Source organism: Eumetopias jubatus, unplaced genomic scaffold (genome assembly GCF_037043125.1).
Source record: "Eumetopias jubatus isolate StellerSeaLion01/CBP00866 unplaced genomic scaffold, mEumJub1_p1.0 scaffold_14, whole genome shotgun sequence".
NCBI classification, from domain to species: Eukaryota; Metazoa; Chordata; class Mammalia; order Carnivora; family Otariidae; genus Eumetopias; species Eumetopias jubatus.
In genome coordinates, this window is record NW_028274820.1 from 79,894,841 (window position 1) to 79,910,287 (window position 15,447).

General features: G+C 36.1%; 1 protein-coding gene across 1 annotated transcript in view; it reads left to right on the forward strand.

The window, feature by feature from the left end:
* Positions 1–15,447, forward strand: part of PTPRZ1 (protein tyrosine phosphatase receptor type Z1) — a 164,883-nt gene that overhangs the window by 96,298 nt on the left and 53,138 nt on the right. Inside the window, exons 8-10 of the mRNA XM_028104919.2 lie at positions 24–174; positions 9,401–9,585; positions 11,591–11,717. Coding sequence (XP_027960720.2) covers positions 24–174; positions 9,401–9,585; positions 11,591–11,717 — 463 coding nt within the window. The remainder of the gene's footprint in view (positions 1–23; positions 175–9,400; positions 9,586–11,590; positions 11,718–15,447) is intronic.

The window sequence follows — 15,447 nt, forward strand, 5'->3', positions numbered from 1 at the left end:
ATGTTAAATGATCTTTTTTCCAGTTGGCTGTTTTTTGTGAAGTTCTTACAATGCAACAGTCTGGTTATGTCATGCTGATGGACTACTTACAAAATAATTTTCGAGAACAACAATACAAGTTCTCTAGGCAGGTGTTTTCCTCATATACTGGGAAGGAAGAGATTCATGCAGCAGGTGTGTATTGAAATATAATTTTTTACTACTTTTATAGATTCAATGTTATAGTAGGTAATTGTGGAATAATGGAAAATACACAAGATGAAGATTTTTAAAAATATTTGATGATTAGCTTTATAGCTTTAGATAAGCTGTTTAACTTCTCTGAATCTCAGTTACTACATTTATAAAATAACATTTAAAAACAGCTGTTCTGGGGCCCCTGGGTGGCTCAGTCGGTTAAGCGTCTGCCTTTGGCTCAGGTCATGACTCTGGGGTCCTGGGATCAAGCCTCGCATTGTGGGATCGAGCCTCATATCGGGCTCCCTGCTTTTCTTTCTCCCTCAGCCCCTCCCCACCGCTCATGCTTTCTTTCTCACTCTGCTCTCTCTCTCAAATAAATAAAATCTTTAAAAAAAGTTTAAAAATAAAAATAAAAACAGCTGTTCTTGGGGTACCTGGGGGGCTCAGTCAGTTAAGTGTCCGACTCTTGATTTCAGCTCAGGTCATGATCTCAGGGTCGTGAGATTGAGCCCAATGTCAGGCTCTGCACTCAGCGTGGAGTCTGCTTGAGATCTTCTCTCTCTCTCTCTCTCTCTCAAAATAAATAAATAAAATCTTCTAAATAAATAAATAAATAAATAATAAAAATTGCTGTTCTTCCCCACACAAACAACCCCATTTTGCAGATGAGAAATACTGAGATTCAGTAAGGAAAGTGATTTTTTTTTAAACACACAGTAATAGATGGCAAAGCCACATATGCAAACTTCCAAATTCACTTTATGATGTTTGTGTTAAGAGCTCTAGGAAATGAATGAATAATGGGCTGAGGTGTACAGAGCATGGGGAGATCAATTCTGGTTGGGGTGGTCAAGAGCCTCTCTGATAGAACGACGTTTGAGTTGAGTCTTGGCGCATGATTGGGGTTTGAAAGTGCTCACCTTTTGTGTTGGCAGCTCTCAGTGGAGAGCATAGCACGCAGTAGGGATTGAAAGCAAATGCACTGAATTATAAATGAATAAAAAGGGAGTCTTTCCTCCAGTTTCCTTCTTTGGAGGAAAAGAAGTTTGTTAGGCCCAAGCAATGGAAGAACACCAGGGGCAAATCTTTGCAGTGCCCTCTGTGTATTTTGAAGTTGACCCACAGTCAGAAGCCTTTGAAAATGTCCGGAGGACACGATCAGGTGCATCTACTGACTTTTCCTTTTCAGTTTACACTGATAGTGGACTGGTTGATGAAAGAAATAGGTGAAGTGACCTTTGCTTTGAGGACTTAAAACATTTCCAAGTACATGGCCTTCTTTGATCTCAGCTGTACAATGAAGTTTTGGCCATCTCTAATAGTAATCTAATAATCATCTGCTTTTGAAGAGTAGCATTAAAACAGCATGTTTTTATTATTTTAATGTAATGTTTGTGAGAATTATTTATCCTTTAACAACAACAACAAAATAGAGCACAAGACAACAGTGATGAATAGCTACATTTAACATGACCATAAATTTCTAATTGAATTGCCCCAAAGTGAGGAAATTTCATTATATTTCTACCAGCAATACTAAATACTATAACATTCTGTCTGGTAAATAATAGACAATTGATTAGAAAAAAAAAAAAGCCAAAAACTACATTTAAGCATCTCCTTTTAGAAAATACAATAGATCAAATAACAAATGAAATAAATTCGATTTTTATTTGCTATGTACTTTTGTCAGTTGTATTTTATTAAAACCTTTCAGTGGCTTTCCATTGCCTTTAGAATAAAATCCAAACCATTCATCATTGCATGGTCCTGTTTAGCGCTTACTAGCCTTAGCATTTATTCTCTGCCATTAGCTTCCTTCTCTTGTCCTGACTGAACTCTTTGATGTCCCCTGAAGATGGAAGACCACGTTCTCCCACATTACATATTACATACTATTTCCTTACCATGGCATATTCTTCCCTCTGTCTTCACTTGCTTGCCTCCTCCTCATTCTTCAAGACTCACACAGACTTTGCATCCACTGGGGAGCCATCTTTGAGTCTGTCTCCATCCTCATCAAGTCTGGCTGTGGCCAGGGCATGGGACTGTGCACTTGTGAAGGTGCCATGCCCACAGAGTACAAAATCAGTGATGCTCATCTGGAGTCGTGTCATGTCCTGTGCATCCAAAGTGCACAGCAGTTGCCACAGGATGACAATTGTCTGTTCACTTATTTGTCTCCCCCGCTGGACACTGAGACCCATGAGAGAAGTAACTAAGTCTTTACCTCCATTGCTGGGCTAACATAAAGCTCTCATTCACCAAATACTTCCTGAATGACAGAAAGAATCCATTTTCATATAATAAAAACATAGCAGGGGTGCCTGGGTGGCTCAGTCGGTAGGGCGTGCAACTCTTAATCTCAGGGACTTGAGTTCAAGGCCCAGGCTGGGCATGGAAACTACCTTTAAAAAAAAAAAAATGGCATTGGCTTTTTTCACAAACTGGAACAATTGAATTCTTAGTTTTTCCATCATGAGTATTTGTATTCAACAAGTCTTTATTCATTTGCCATGGGCATATTCCTGTGATGGTTTTCTTCTTAATGGACACCATTATCCCCCTTCTACTTTCTGGTGAATTTGAGAATAAAAATTGAGGATTGCATTTACGTCCATGATTTAATCTTTATTAAATTGAATCTGAAAATAAGTTTTTAATACATGAACATTATTAAAAAGGCAGGAAACACAGATAAACACACAGAAAAAATGAAAATTCCCTATAATGTCCCCATCCAGAGATAACTGTTAGGAGGATTTTGGTGAATATCTTTCCAGGACTTTTTCTTAAATTAAAAATATATTCTTATATCTCACAAAAATGAGACTACAGTACATATATGTTTGTTGATTTTATTTTACTTGATGATACACATATATCATTAATGCACTATTCTTAATTTTGTGCAGTAATCCATTGTATAGTCATAACAGTTTACTAAACCACTTCCTCAATTTTGGATACTCAGGTTATATTTATATATTTTGATATTGTAGATATCTAACATCTTCATTTTGACCGAGAGAGGGGGGTGGCATGAAAATTGTCAGAATTCAGCTTTCAGGAAATGCATTGTGGAAAAATATATTTGCAAAACACATTGCAAATAATTGCAAAAACCATGTGAGGTCTGTATATCTATGTAAACTCCTTGAGGGTAGAGATTAACCCTTATTCGTTTTTGTATTCATAGCGGGAACTCAATAAGTGTGAATGAATACATATTTTACCAGAACATCAGCCCTCTGTTTTTGAATTTTTATGTAGAGCTGCCATTTACTAGAGACATTTCTTTTTGGCATCGTGGAATAGACACAGAATTTAATAGAACTTTGAAGGAGTTAGTAAAAACTGTCTTTTAGATAATGAGAAACATGTGTGAATCACCATACAAACACAGCATGAGTGTAAAATCAGTGAAGTTCAACATTATCCCATACCTTCCAGGCACCAGATGCTTTCCTGCTGCCTTCTTAGCAAGACTCTCCCACTAAGAAGCAGGGACCTCCTGAAGCACAGTGGGGAAAAGCTTGGGCTTTGAAGTCCTATAAGTATACTTCTGGTATCAAACCTTGCTGCCAGTACTTATTAGTTAAATAAAAATTGTCAAGTTACAAGGGCTCCTGGGTGGCTCAGTTGGTTAAGCATCCAACTCTTGATTTTGGCTCTGGTCTCGATCTCTGGGTCATGAGATTGGGCCCCACTTCGGGATCAGCACTCAGAGGGGAGTCTGCTTAAGACCTCTCCCTCTCCCACTGCCCCTCCCCCTGCTCACGTGTGCTCTCTCTCACTCTCTCTCTCTTCCAAGTAAATAAAGTCTTAAAAAATTGTCAAGTTACTTCACCTATAAAATTAGAGGTAAAAGGCCACCTTGTTGTGAGGTTTAAATGGGCTAAAGTTTGCAAAGCAGTACAGTCCCTTGAACATAATGTGTCCCAGACTTACAGCTGCTTTTAATATAATGTCTGTATCTACACACTCTTGTGGGTGTGTATGCACATACATATGGGAGCAAGCTATCACAAGTATGGGGTGCTATTCAAGTTTTCCATGTTTAAGGCTTTTATTTGTTGAATAAAATCATAAAAGCACTTCCAATCTCATTTGCTAGCATCGCAATTAGTCAATGCAAACTTTTTAATTTAATTTAGTTTATTTATTTATTTATTTGAAATAGAGTGAGAGAGAGAGAGAGAGTGAGCACAAGCAGAGCAGATGGGCAGAGGGAGAGGGAGAAGCAGGCTCCCTGCTCGGCGGGGAGCCCGACGTGGGGCTCGATCCCAGGACTGTGGGATCATGACCGTAGCTGAAGGCAGATGCTTAACGGACTGAAACACCCAGGTGCCGCCAATGAAAACTCTCTTTAAAAAAAAAACAATATAAAATGCTTTTCAAGGCAGGTTTGCATGAAAGAGTGTCCTATAGCCTAATATTGTATTTGAACTGTGAGGAATTTTCTGTACTTTCCTGAAAAATGTCATGATGAATTTAAACATCAGTAGACTCACCTTCTTGAAGGTCAGTAGTTTTAAATAGCATTCATTAAGGTCACGTGTACGTAACACTGTGCACCAACCATAACGCAGAAAAGTGACCTGGAGATTATTTACTTCTTAGAAGGTTATATATTTTGTTGATGAAGTTACAATGTGTCCCTAGAAAAGATTGACTGAATTAGGTAGAATCTAAAAGATTCCTTTTGGCTACTTATCTGAAGTGAGTAATGCAGCCTTTAGAGGTACAAATCAGTGGCGGATCATTTCTAGTTACTATATTTAACATTTGTGGCAATGTTTACATGTAGTTTTATTAAGATCTGCTGCTCCCTGAGGGGAAATCACGACCTTAATATTGGTTGTCTTCTGGGTCTGTAAATCTTCAAGTTCTTCACAATAACGTCATCAAAACACCTGTCTCAATATATTTTTTTAAGATTTTATTTATTTATTCATTTGAGAGAGCGAGAATGAGAGAGAGAGAGCACATGAGAGGGGGGAGGGTCAGAGGGAGAAGCAGACTCCCCGCTGAGCAGGGAGCCAGATGCGGAACTCGATCCCGGGACTCCAGGATCATGACCTGAGCCGAAGTCAGTTGCCTAACCAACTGAGCCACCCAGGCGCCCCAGTCTCAATATTTTTTGAAGGGAGGCTCGTCAGCCTCGGAGGAGGATGTGATGGATTTATCAGTGTGTATCACAAAGTACTTTTGTCACAAGCTGTGTTAAACTGCACCAAACTTCAGCTCATTGGGAAATAACTGGGTAAAATCTAGTGACGTCTTAGGTAATTGTGACATTTTCTCTGCCACTCCCCAAGAATCACCTTTTTGTCTTTTTATCTGTACCCACAGTTTTACCCCTAAGTCCATGGAGCTAAGGCTGGACCTTCTCCCTCAGGGTATCTGTCCTTCCAAGCCAGGCACATAGAACAGCAGACGTGGAAGGAGACTCAAATCTCCCTTGGCCACCTGCATCAACTTCTGTGCTTAGCTGAGAGACTTGTCACAGCCAGAGTTGTCATGCTCTCTTCATTTGTATTTCTCCGTCTTTGTTTATTTTCCTTTTTTCCCACTTTTTCCCTTTAACACCCAGTGCTTCACTCTTTGGTACTTGCTCTGCAGGTCATGCGCATTCCTCTGTGTGAGGCATTCACTCTTCATTTGAGAAAATACATGACTTTGTATCAGCGGCAACTTTGTGAAATCTTTACAATTTGAATTGGGAAATTGGGGAAAACGTGTAATTTTGAAAGCACAACCTAACTTGGTCTCGATGGCATATTTTCTACAAGTTTATTTGGCATTCTTATGTAAAGGGTCTGGGACATAGACCCTTTATATTTCATCGATTAGTAAATTTAAAGTTTAGCAGCTATCATAGGAATGAGCTTCCTAAAGGCAAGAACAGCACCATCTTTTTTTTTCCTTTAAGATTTTATTTATTTATTTATTTATTTACTTAACAGAGCAAGAGAGCACAAGCAGGAGGGGGGTGGGGGAGCAGCAGAGGAAGAGGGAGAAGCTGGCTCCCCGCAGAGCAGGGAGCCCGACGTGCAGCTCGATCCCAGGACCCTGGGATCATGACCTGAGTCGAAGGCAGACGCTTAACCGACTGAGCCACCCAGGCGCCCCAAACAGCACCATCTTTATTTGTATGTCCAGAGTGCCTGGAACCAAGTAGATGAGAATTTAATGTTAAAAGTCGGTTTTGAAGTAAGAACACTTACAGCTCCCTTACAAAGGCAACTACATCCTCATTCTTTCTATGTGAGCAGACTTTGCATTTGTACTGAGGCACTTACTTGTAGTCTATGTGACTTGACATGGACCCCAGATTTGTCACAGTCTGGCTCATGGCCAAGGGCTTGCAGGAACTAGATTCTCCTTCTTGGCCAGTGTTCCTGAAAGAATCCGTAACTGTGACCCAGATCACATGTAGCTTGTGGAAAGGAATCGGGCATGGGATTCAGTCCTAAAGTAGGAAATGAGGCCTCAGTATGGTGCTGAACTCCCTATAATCAAGGAAATGATTTTTTTGTTACTATTTTATTATATCAGTTAGTATCTTGTATTTGGTGTCTGGGTAAATGTTGATCTGGAAAACCCTTCCTTGATTTTCAATCCAGATAATGTGCTTTATAGAGTATATATCCTTCTAATATGATAAGCAAATTTCAATAAATATAAGGAAAACCTGGAAAATTTAGTGCAAATTAATAACTTATTGCATGGTCATTACCCAGTTTTTTGTTTGAACACAAAGGAGTGTATATAGAATGAACTAGATTATTATTTTAAAAATCCATTCCTACCCTATAGAAGGGCAGCCCTTTGGCAAGATCATAAACAATATACAGAAGCACAGGTTTTTCTCTTGAACACACTCTAAAGTATATTATCTTTTCCCTGTAAAATCCCCTATTTCAGCTAGCATATAAAAGATAAAATTTAGCTCAGTTTTATAACATATTACTAAGCTATTGATTATCATTAAACAAAAGAAACATTTACAAAGTTCCTAATTAAAATGTAAGTCTAAACTATTAAACAAATTACCCATAAGCTCTTACAGATTTATAAAGCAGAAAGCAAAGGAATAAAAACTCGATGACAAGGAAATACAAGTTTCTTTTTAAAGTCCTACTTTATATTAATGCTGATTCTTAAAATTTGAAACATCTGCTGATTTCAACTATTAAGGCGAAATAAACAGACATGCAAACAAAGTAATTTTCTGCTAATTATGCAGCAGTCCTTTGGGTATTTTTGCAGCTAATAATTTTATATTTTCTCAAGAGATTTTTGCTTTGTGTGCATGCATAAAACTTTAATGCATTTTAAGATAGCTTCATTTTGAGGGAGGAGAATAGTTCACTTTAAATCATTCCTATTCTCTAAAAAGAGGGATTGATTTTTGTAGGACAAAATCTGCAAATGATATTGTCTGTAATTGCTTTCAACCTTCTAAAAATGACCTAGGGATTCATTAGAAGCAAGACTGAAGCAATCCGCTTCCTCCACGGATATAGTTCATGTGAGTAGCTAGCTCACTTTTGCGATGATCAATTATCTTCTGCCATCTGGTGGCCATTAAAGAAGTGTCGCTAGATAGAGTAAGGACGGACCTAAATCAGAATGCATTTTCTTATTCTGAATTCATGCTTTTTGATGAATTCATGTTTTTGGAGAATTATTCTCTTACTCCCAAAGGAACACCTCACCCTAAATCCTTAATAAACAAACAAACAAACAACAACAAAACATAGTTTTTACAGTGAATAATCCTGTCTCTAACTCATATAAAGTTGTACGTGTATTATTTAAAGTATATATTTTATACTTTCTGTATCATTTATATACCATTGCTAGCATAGCATATAGGCTAAAATTCCCATTATTAAATCCTGTAGCTACAATTTGTTTCAATTTACAAGGTCAATTGTTAGTTTTGGCTGCCCTCTTGTGTTCACAAGCAAAACTACAAGCTGGTATAGACAAAAGGCTTTTTGGTCACATTCTGATGCTGTTGTTGCAATATTTTTATTGAGTCTTTGTAGCAGTCGACCATTGGTTGACTTATGTCAACCGCATGGTCTCATGTAGTGACTTTGTAACTTCAGGTATCTCCTAGAAGCAAAGCTTGGATTCTCTGAGCATATCAATCTTTAGCTTTAGAGACCTTTCTCCCTCTCTTTTGTAAGTTTATCTGGCCTATGAATAGAGTATATTTATTGCTTTGCTCCATTAGCACAATATCATAAAATTTTATAATTTTCATCCTCATAATTAGTTCAGATTATCACATTATGAATGCATTTCAGAAAGTATCAGAATACACTTTTTGATGCGACTAAATTTTTGGCATGATTCCCAGCATGGGCTTGAATTTATTATAAGAAGTCCCTGAACTATTTTCAGAGTATTTTTTCAGATCAGACAAAACAAATCTAATTTCCTAAAATTAATCGCTTAATCTATTAATCTATTAATGCCAAAGTGGGATTTTTGTCAGCAGGTCCAAAAAATACAGAAATGATAGTTTTAGTTGTTCTCCTATGGTTTTCTCTGATAGGGAATTTTAAGTTATTTCAAGGATTTTGAAACAACAAAATGTCTGATAATAGACCCTATTTTATAATTTTAAATTCTCCTCATCCTGAGCCGAAGATACTTGTCAGGTACCAAACAAGAGAAATAAAAACATCATGAGCTTGAAGATATCCTTTGTCTATTTATAAAAATGAATTTGTGTACCAGATGTATTCAAGACAGTGTCCTAAACAATATAGAAATAAAAAACTGTGGCTCTTATGTTTATAACCTACTACGGGACTCAGGACCTGTTCAGGAAAAAGTAATATAAGAGAACATGCAATTAATGCAATAGTAGTGTTAAAGCAAAACAGACAGTTGAAAATGACACAGCTCACTTCAGCAGACATCAGAGCACGCATAACAGGAGGGATCATTTGACCTAGACCTTTCCTGAATGGGACAATGGGATGCAGATGAAGGAAGGAGGGAAGGAAGAAGTGTTTCAGATATACGAAATGCCATAAGCAAAAACTCCACCGTGGAGAAGTTTAACTTTTTACCTTCTGTTGAAATAAAACACAACACATTTTCATAGAATATGTTTTACTTGTTAAAATCCTAGAGGCTGACAGCTCTATCAATAACTGTACCTTTTTTTTTTTTTTTTTTTTGGTTTCTGAAGTTTGTAGTTCAGAACCAGAAAATGTTCAAGCTGACCCGGAGAATTATACCAGCCTTCTTGTTACGTGGGAGAGACCTCGAGTAGTTTATGATACCATGATTGAGAAATTTGCAGTTTTGTACCAGCAGTTAGAGGGAGAAGACCAAACCAAGCATGAATTTTTGACAGATGGCTATCAAGACTTGGTAACTATAAGATCAGTTGTTTCATGTATTGATAACATTATAGTTTAATTTTCATGGAAAGGACTTACAAGACTTTGTTTCATGTATTGACAGCACTAGAGTTTAATTTTCAAGGTAAAAACTTACAAATGATTACATATTGTTGCCCTAAACTTTGTGTGAAACTCTCCAGTGGGGAGGAGGGGAAGCAGAAACTATACTAACTTAGATCAAAGCTTACAGGGAATTACCTTAGGTTCTTATTTGTTTTCGATTACAGGAAGATCACAGCTTTGCAAACAACATTATAGAGTAGACGCTTAGAGAAGACTTAGGACCTAGAGTTCATCTAGTGCAGCCTCTCTTTCCAAATCAAGGGACTCAAAGAACAGTTAAATACTTTGACCGTGATCTCACAGTTGTGGAAATAATTGAATCTGGAATCTCAGTGCTCTGATACTGTCATATATCATTGCCCCCACCATACTCTACCAGCACAAGAAAATAGAGTAGGGGACTCTTCGCATCAAATTTCCAAGTAACAGATGTGAAGTCAATTGAGTCAGAACTTTTGGAATCCAAGGCAGATAATCTTTAGGAAAAGATCCACACCCTCTTCCTCCTCACCCATGCACACAAATTAAAGAAAATAAAGTATGGTATGGAACAGTTGAATCACGATATTGTGCACCTGAAACTAATATAATATTGTATATTAACTAACTGGAATTAAAATGAAAACTTTCTTTAAAAGTACAGATTCCTTCTGTGACCTGAGCATCTCAATATTAAACTTTGCCTTGCTAGGGAAGGATTGGCCATATGGGGTCTAGTTGAGAAAACCCTACCTGGTTATGGCTCTAGGAGAGCCCACTGCAGGTCAAAAGCACTACTGAACTGTGCATTCACACAGCTGGAGTCCCACCAGGCCCAGGAACCTGCGTTTAAACAAAAACTGTCCTTGTTACCATGGCGGTGGATATCATATGGACAAAACTGATAAAATACATAACGAAATAAGTCAGTCAGAGAAAGATATGTATCATATGACCTCACTGATATGAGGAATTCTTAATCTCAGTAAACAAACTGAGGGTTGCTGGAGTGGTGGGCGGTGGGAGGGATGGGGTGGCTGGGTGATAGACATTGGGGAGGGTATGTGCTATGGTGAGAGCTGTGAATTGTGTGAGACTGTTGAATCACAGATCTGTACCTCTGGAACAAATAATACAATATATGTTAAAAAAAAAAAAAAGAAGAAGAAGATAGCAGGAGGGGAAGAATGAAGGGGGGGAAATTGGAGGGGGAGATAAACCATGAGAGACTACGGACTCTGAGAAACAAACTGAGGGTTCTAGGGGGGAGGGGGGTGGGGGGATGGGTTAGCCTGCTGATGGGTATTAAAGAGGGCATGCTCTGCATGGAGCACTGGGTGTTACACGCAAACAATGAATCATGGAACACTACATCAAAAACTAATGATGTAATGTATGGTGATTAACATAACAATAAAAAATTTAAAAAATACATAACTTTTTAATGCAGGTGTCTAGAACAGAGACATTATGAACTATGTATGACGTGCAATTTTTGAGAATATGCCAGTTTTTCATTTCATAATGATGTTAAGATAATAATTCTATTACTGTCTTGCTTATATATTGTTATGATAAAGAGATAAATTGGTTCTTCATTATATTTTTCACATTTTGCTCTTTGCAAATGCTACATGTTTATTTGTCTAAAATATTAATTTGTAGTTTTGGATACTCATTTAAGAATCTGATGAATTCTAGTTAAAAATGAAACTTTCTAAAACTAAAATTGATTTTTCAAAAAACCAAAAAAGCCTAATTCACAAATCTCACAAGTTCAACTTAACAACATGGCATACAGTTTTTCTTAGATTAATAAAATATATTTTCCGTTGGCAAATAAGAAAATGTTTTCTAAAGACAGATGTCTATTATGTTAGCGCTCTGATGAGAATAATACATTAATATAATTACTGACATCTTCCTTTTAGGGTGCTATTCTCAATAATTTACTACCCAATATGAGTTATGTGCTTCAGATAGTAGCCATCTGCACTAATGGCTTATATGGAAAATACAGTGACCAGCTTGTTGTTGACATGCCTTCTGATGACCCGGGTAAGTCCCTTGATATGCCTTTATATCCACATAAATGGGGCTAGTTTAGTTACTGGGTACAATGGTGCTTTATCTCTGACTTTATATTGTTATGGCCAAAAGGCAAAATGATTTTTTTTTTTTTTTTTGGTCTGGATCATCAGCTAATTTTGTGAAGCATGGAAACCATTTTCATTCAACAGATCTGGTGCAAGATAATAAGTAAATTTATTCTAAATGTTGACGTTTTCTATTTGTGAAGTAGGAACAGCAAAATCTGTTGTTTTGTCTGTAATGGTCATCAGATGAAAATAGCTATGTAAATATTAAGACTTCTTTTTGATAATGAAAAGTTGGTTTCATGTGTGTTTATTTCCTTTTTCAGCCCCCAAAGCGTTTTGTAGTAAGTATATACGTGATCCTAGGATCATGTGAAGTACTTTGAAATATCTATACAACACATCTAACAGTTTATCTTAGGTCTTTTCTTTTTTCTCTTTTTTTATGATATGTATATCTTAGGTATTTTCATCCACTTTTTATAATTCTGTGTGAAGGGGGTAGAGTGCTTTCCTCTTAGTTGATTTGCCAGTACTCTTTCGCAAAGCAAAACAAAGATGTTGTTTTTAATTCTATTTTATTTGCATGCATCTTCTCTAAGTATTACAGGAAAATCTTTTGATCTAAAACCTTATGCAATAATTAAATGAAGTACAGACCATCATAATTTGACAATATATAAATGTATATAATTAGTTTTCCTTTTGTTAGCATAGCAGTTTTAAGACAATAGAATGGAATTATATATGTACGTATTCATATGTATATGTGTATATTTATATACACAGATATCATGCATATGCATATTCATAAATACATGCAAACATGCACACATAAATGTAAATATTCTTTGGTCATCCCCACCATACCATGAGTCTACTCACTGGTAATTTTGTAAATTTTTCACGGATGGTAATAAATTATAGCATATTCCAGTTGGACATATTGAAGAAAAACTGGTATATTGATTAGCCTTTGTGGTCTATATGATATAGCAAGGACTTTAATTCATTATGAGCCTGTTCATTAATGACCTCAACAGAGTTGTCCTCACTAGTTAAATTTTTAAGTTAAAGTATGTATGTCAGAGCATTAGATGATAGATCATGTATCCTTCTAAACCACAGGCTACAAAACTTCCCAAAATATTTCCCGGATTAAAATGCGGATGGCTAATGAATATTACTACTACCATGATGGCAATATCACTATTTAATATTTCTTATGATCTGCCTCATGGCCTGGGTATAATGTACTGTTTTTATATAGCATTGATTTTCAAAATTAGGTTATTTTTAAATGGAATATGAGCTCTAAATCTTATTGAAAGGTGAATATCAAAATCAACTGACCAGTTATCAGTTACACCATATCATGCTCCTCCCGTCATCCCTCACCAGAGTTCCCCATATGGATCCACCTAGAAAATGACATCTTTAACAGAGCAACATTGACTATCATGGCCAATATCAGATGTGAATTGATGAAATATGGTATATAAAAATCTCCTCTAATGCTATTATGCATTTTAGGATAAGAATTGTGTTAAATACATTCATTTAATTTACTACCTTGGTTTAATTATACCACTCTCATTTCTGTACATAAAACAATCTCCCAGGAGTTTACAAAAAATAATTACTTCTAGCTGTTTGTGGTGTGTCTTTCTTACTCTATCCACTATGTCAGAATTTTAAACTTTAGGAATTTTTCTTAGATGCTTATTGCATAAAGAAAAACAGATCAAATGTTTATTTTCTATAGAAGTGATTTCTGAGTGATCCTGATAGACTGCGTCTGTATTGGCCCAAAGTACAACATTCTTGTATCATTTGTAGCATTTTCACATTTGTACAAAATAACAAGTATTGTAATTTGATTTCCATTTATTCAAAGGCTGAGGACACTGTTGAACTAATGAGATGTGAATTTGGGCATACCATTTAATCTCCAAGGATATCTCAGTCCCATAAAGCATTTTGTACAGTGATCATGTTTTAGTGAAACCTGGTATTTGATTTGATGTTTCACTATGATATTCCTCTTAAAAGCTAAGGTTAAAAACTTAGATAGATTATTCCTTAATTATTTCTACCAAAAAGTCCTCCATCAAAAGCCAACTTACCCAATGTGTGGGATCTTCCTATTTTTCATAAAGCAATTATTTGTTCTTTTAGAACTCATTTTTTCTGATCTAAAACGTGGCAATGGCATTTCAATTCATATATATTCAACTTGTTATTAAAACTACCTTATCTTAAATATTGTTTCTGTGGTGAATATATCACAGTAAAAGTCTTGACCAAAGTACTATCTTGTGGTTTAGTGTGATGGTGCCTACAAGATTTGTTAATTTTATGATTTATGTGGCTAATGGAGATGTAAGTGGCCTTTGAGTTTGCTGCTTATTTCATGGTGTTTATTAGCACCATTTCATCCTGTTGATCATGTTGTTCATTACCTTAGTAACATTGTAATGTACCCTATTGAATCATTTTATTATTATTTTGGATAAGCTGTTTTCTAAATACTGTGTTGTTTTTTGCTTTTGTTATAAAGAAATGAGGGAGGTCATTTACAGTTGCCCTCATTCCTTCAATGGTATATTTCAAATATTTTAATCAATATCCACGAAAGACAACTGAAGCTTCCAAATTGTGCATTTAACTTTGGCTAATTTGATTGTTGTTCGTGCGTTTTAATTACACTCTTGTGTACCACAGTGTCACCATAAAACTAGTGTCCATGAAACATTACTCCAGATTGCTATTTTCAAATACATGCATAAATTCGTATTAAGAAACAATTTGAATTTGTCCAGGAAAAGCTTATTAAAGTTAAACTAAAATGTATATTCTTTCCAAATGCTTTGTAGAAAATTATATTTATGAATAAACAATTCATAAATATATTTATTTCATTGTAAATAATTGTGTCTTTTCTATTCTGGAATGTAGAGTTAATTATTATACAATTATAGAGGATATTATTTAAGTACGTGTTGTAGGGCCTTGATAGTTGTGTATGTTAAATTTAAATGCATGGTGAATTAGATCAACACATCTTTCTTTAGTTGTGTGCTTTTCAGTTGTGTAACAGTTGTGTTTGTTAAATCACTATACATCCATCCTTGTTCTGCCTGTACCATCCTGTGCTACAGGTGTTATTATATAATAATATTTGAAATCACAGTTTGAAGAGATTGCAGTCTACATTGCTTTGCCCTTTTGCGCTGTGAAACTTGGCTTCCTTCAGACAATTAAATAAGCCTTGCTTGCCAACCTATGTCGGTGTTGCTTTTTTGTGTTATGGAATATTGTGTGACTAACATGCTCTTTTAGAAAATTTAGCATTACATGTGCCCCCAGACAAAACCAGAATGAACCAATAGCTTTTGTTCAGTTATCACACATACGTGAATTTTAAGTGTTCACTCAAAAAAAAAAAATTAACAGTCTTTACTGTTGGACATTTTATAGCATTCCTGCCGTCTAGTTTGAGGAAGTGAATGAGAAGACTGTAAACCAGTATAATTTTGAACTACTTAATATGTCAGTATTGCCTAAGTCAGGTCAGTGGCTACTAAAATACCAGTTATTTGTGAGGAACCAGCGGTCCAGAGGGTACCCAGTATGAGACCTTGTGCCCATCACCAGAACTACACCTTGGGTGCTGTGAACTCTCAGGCTTA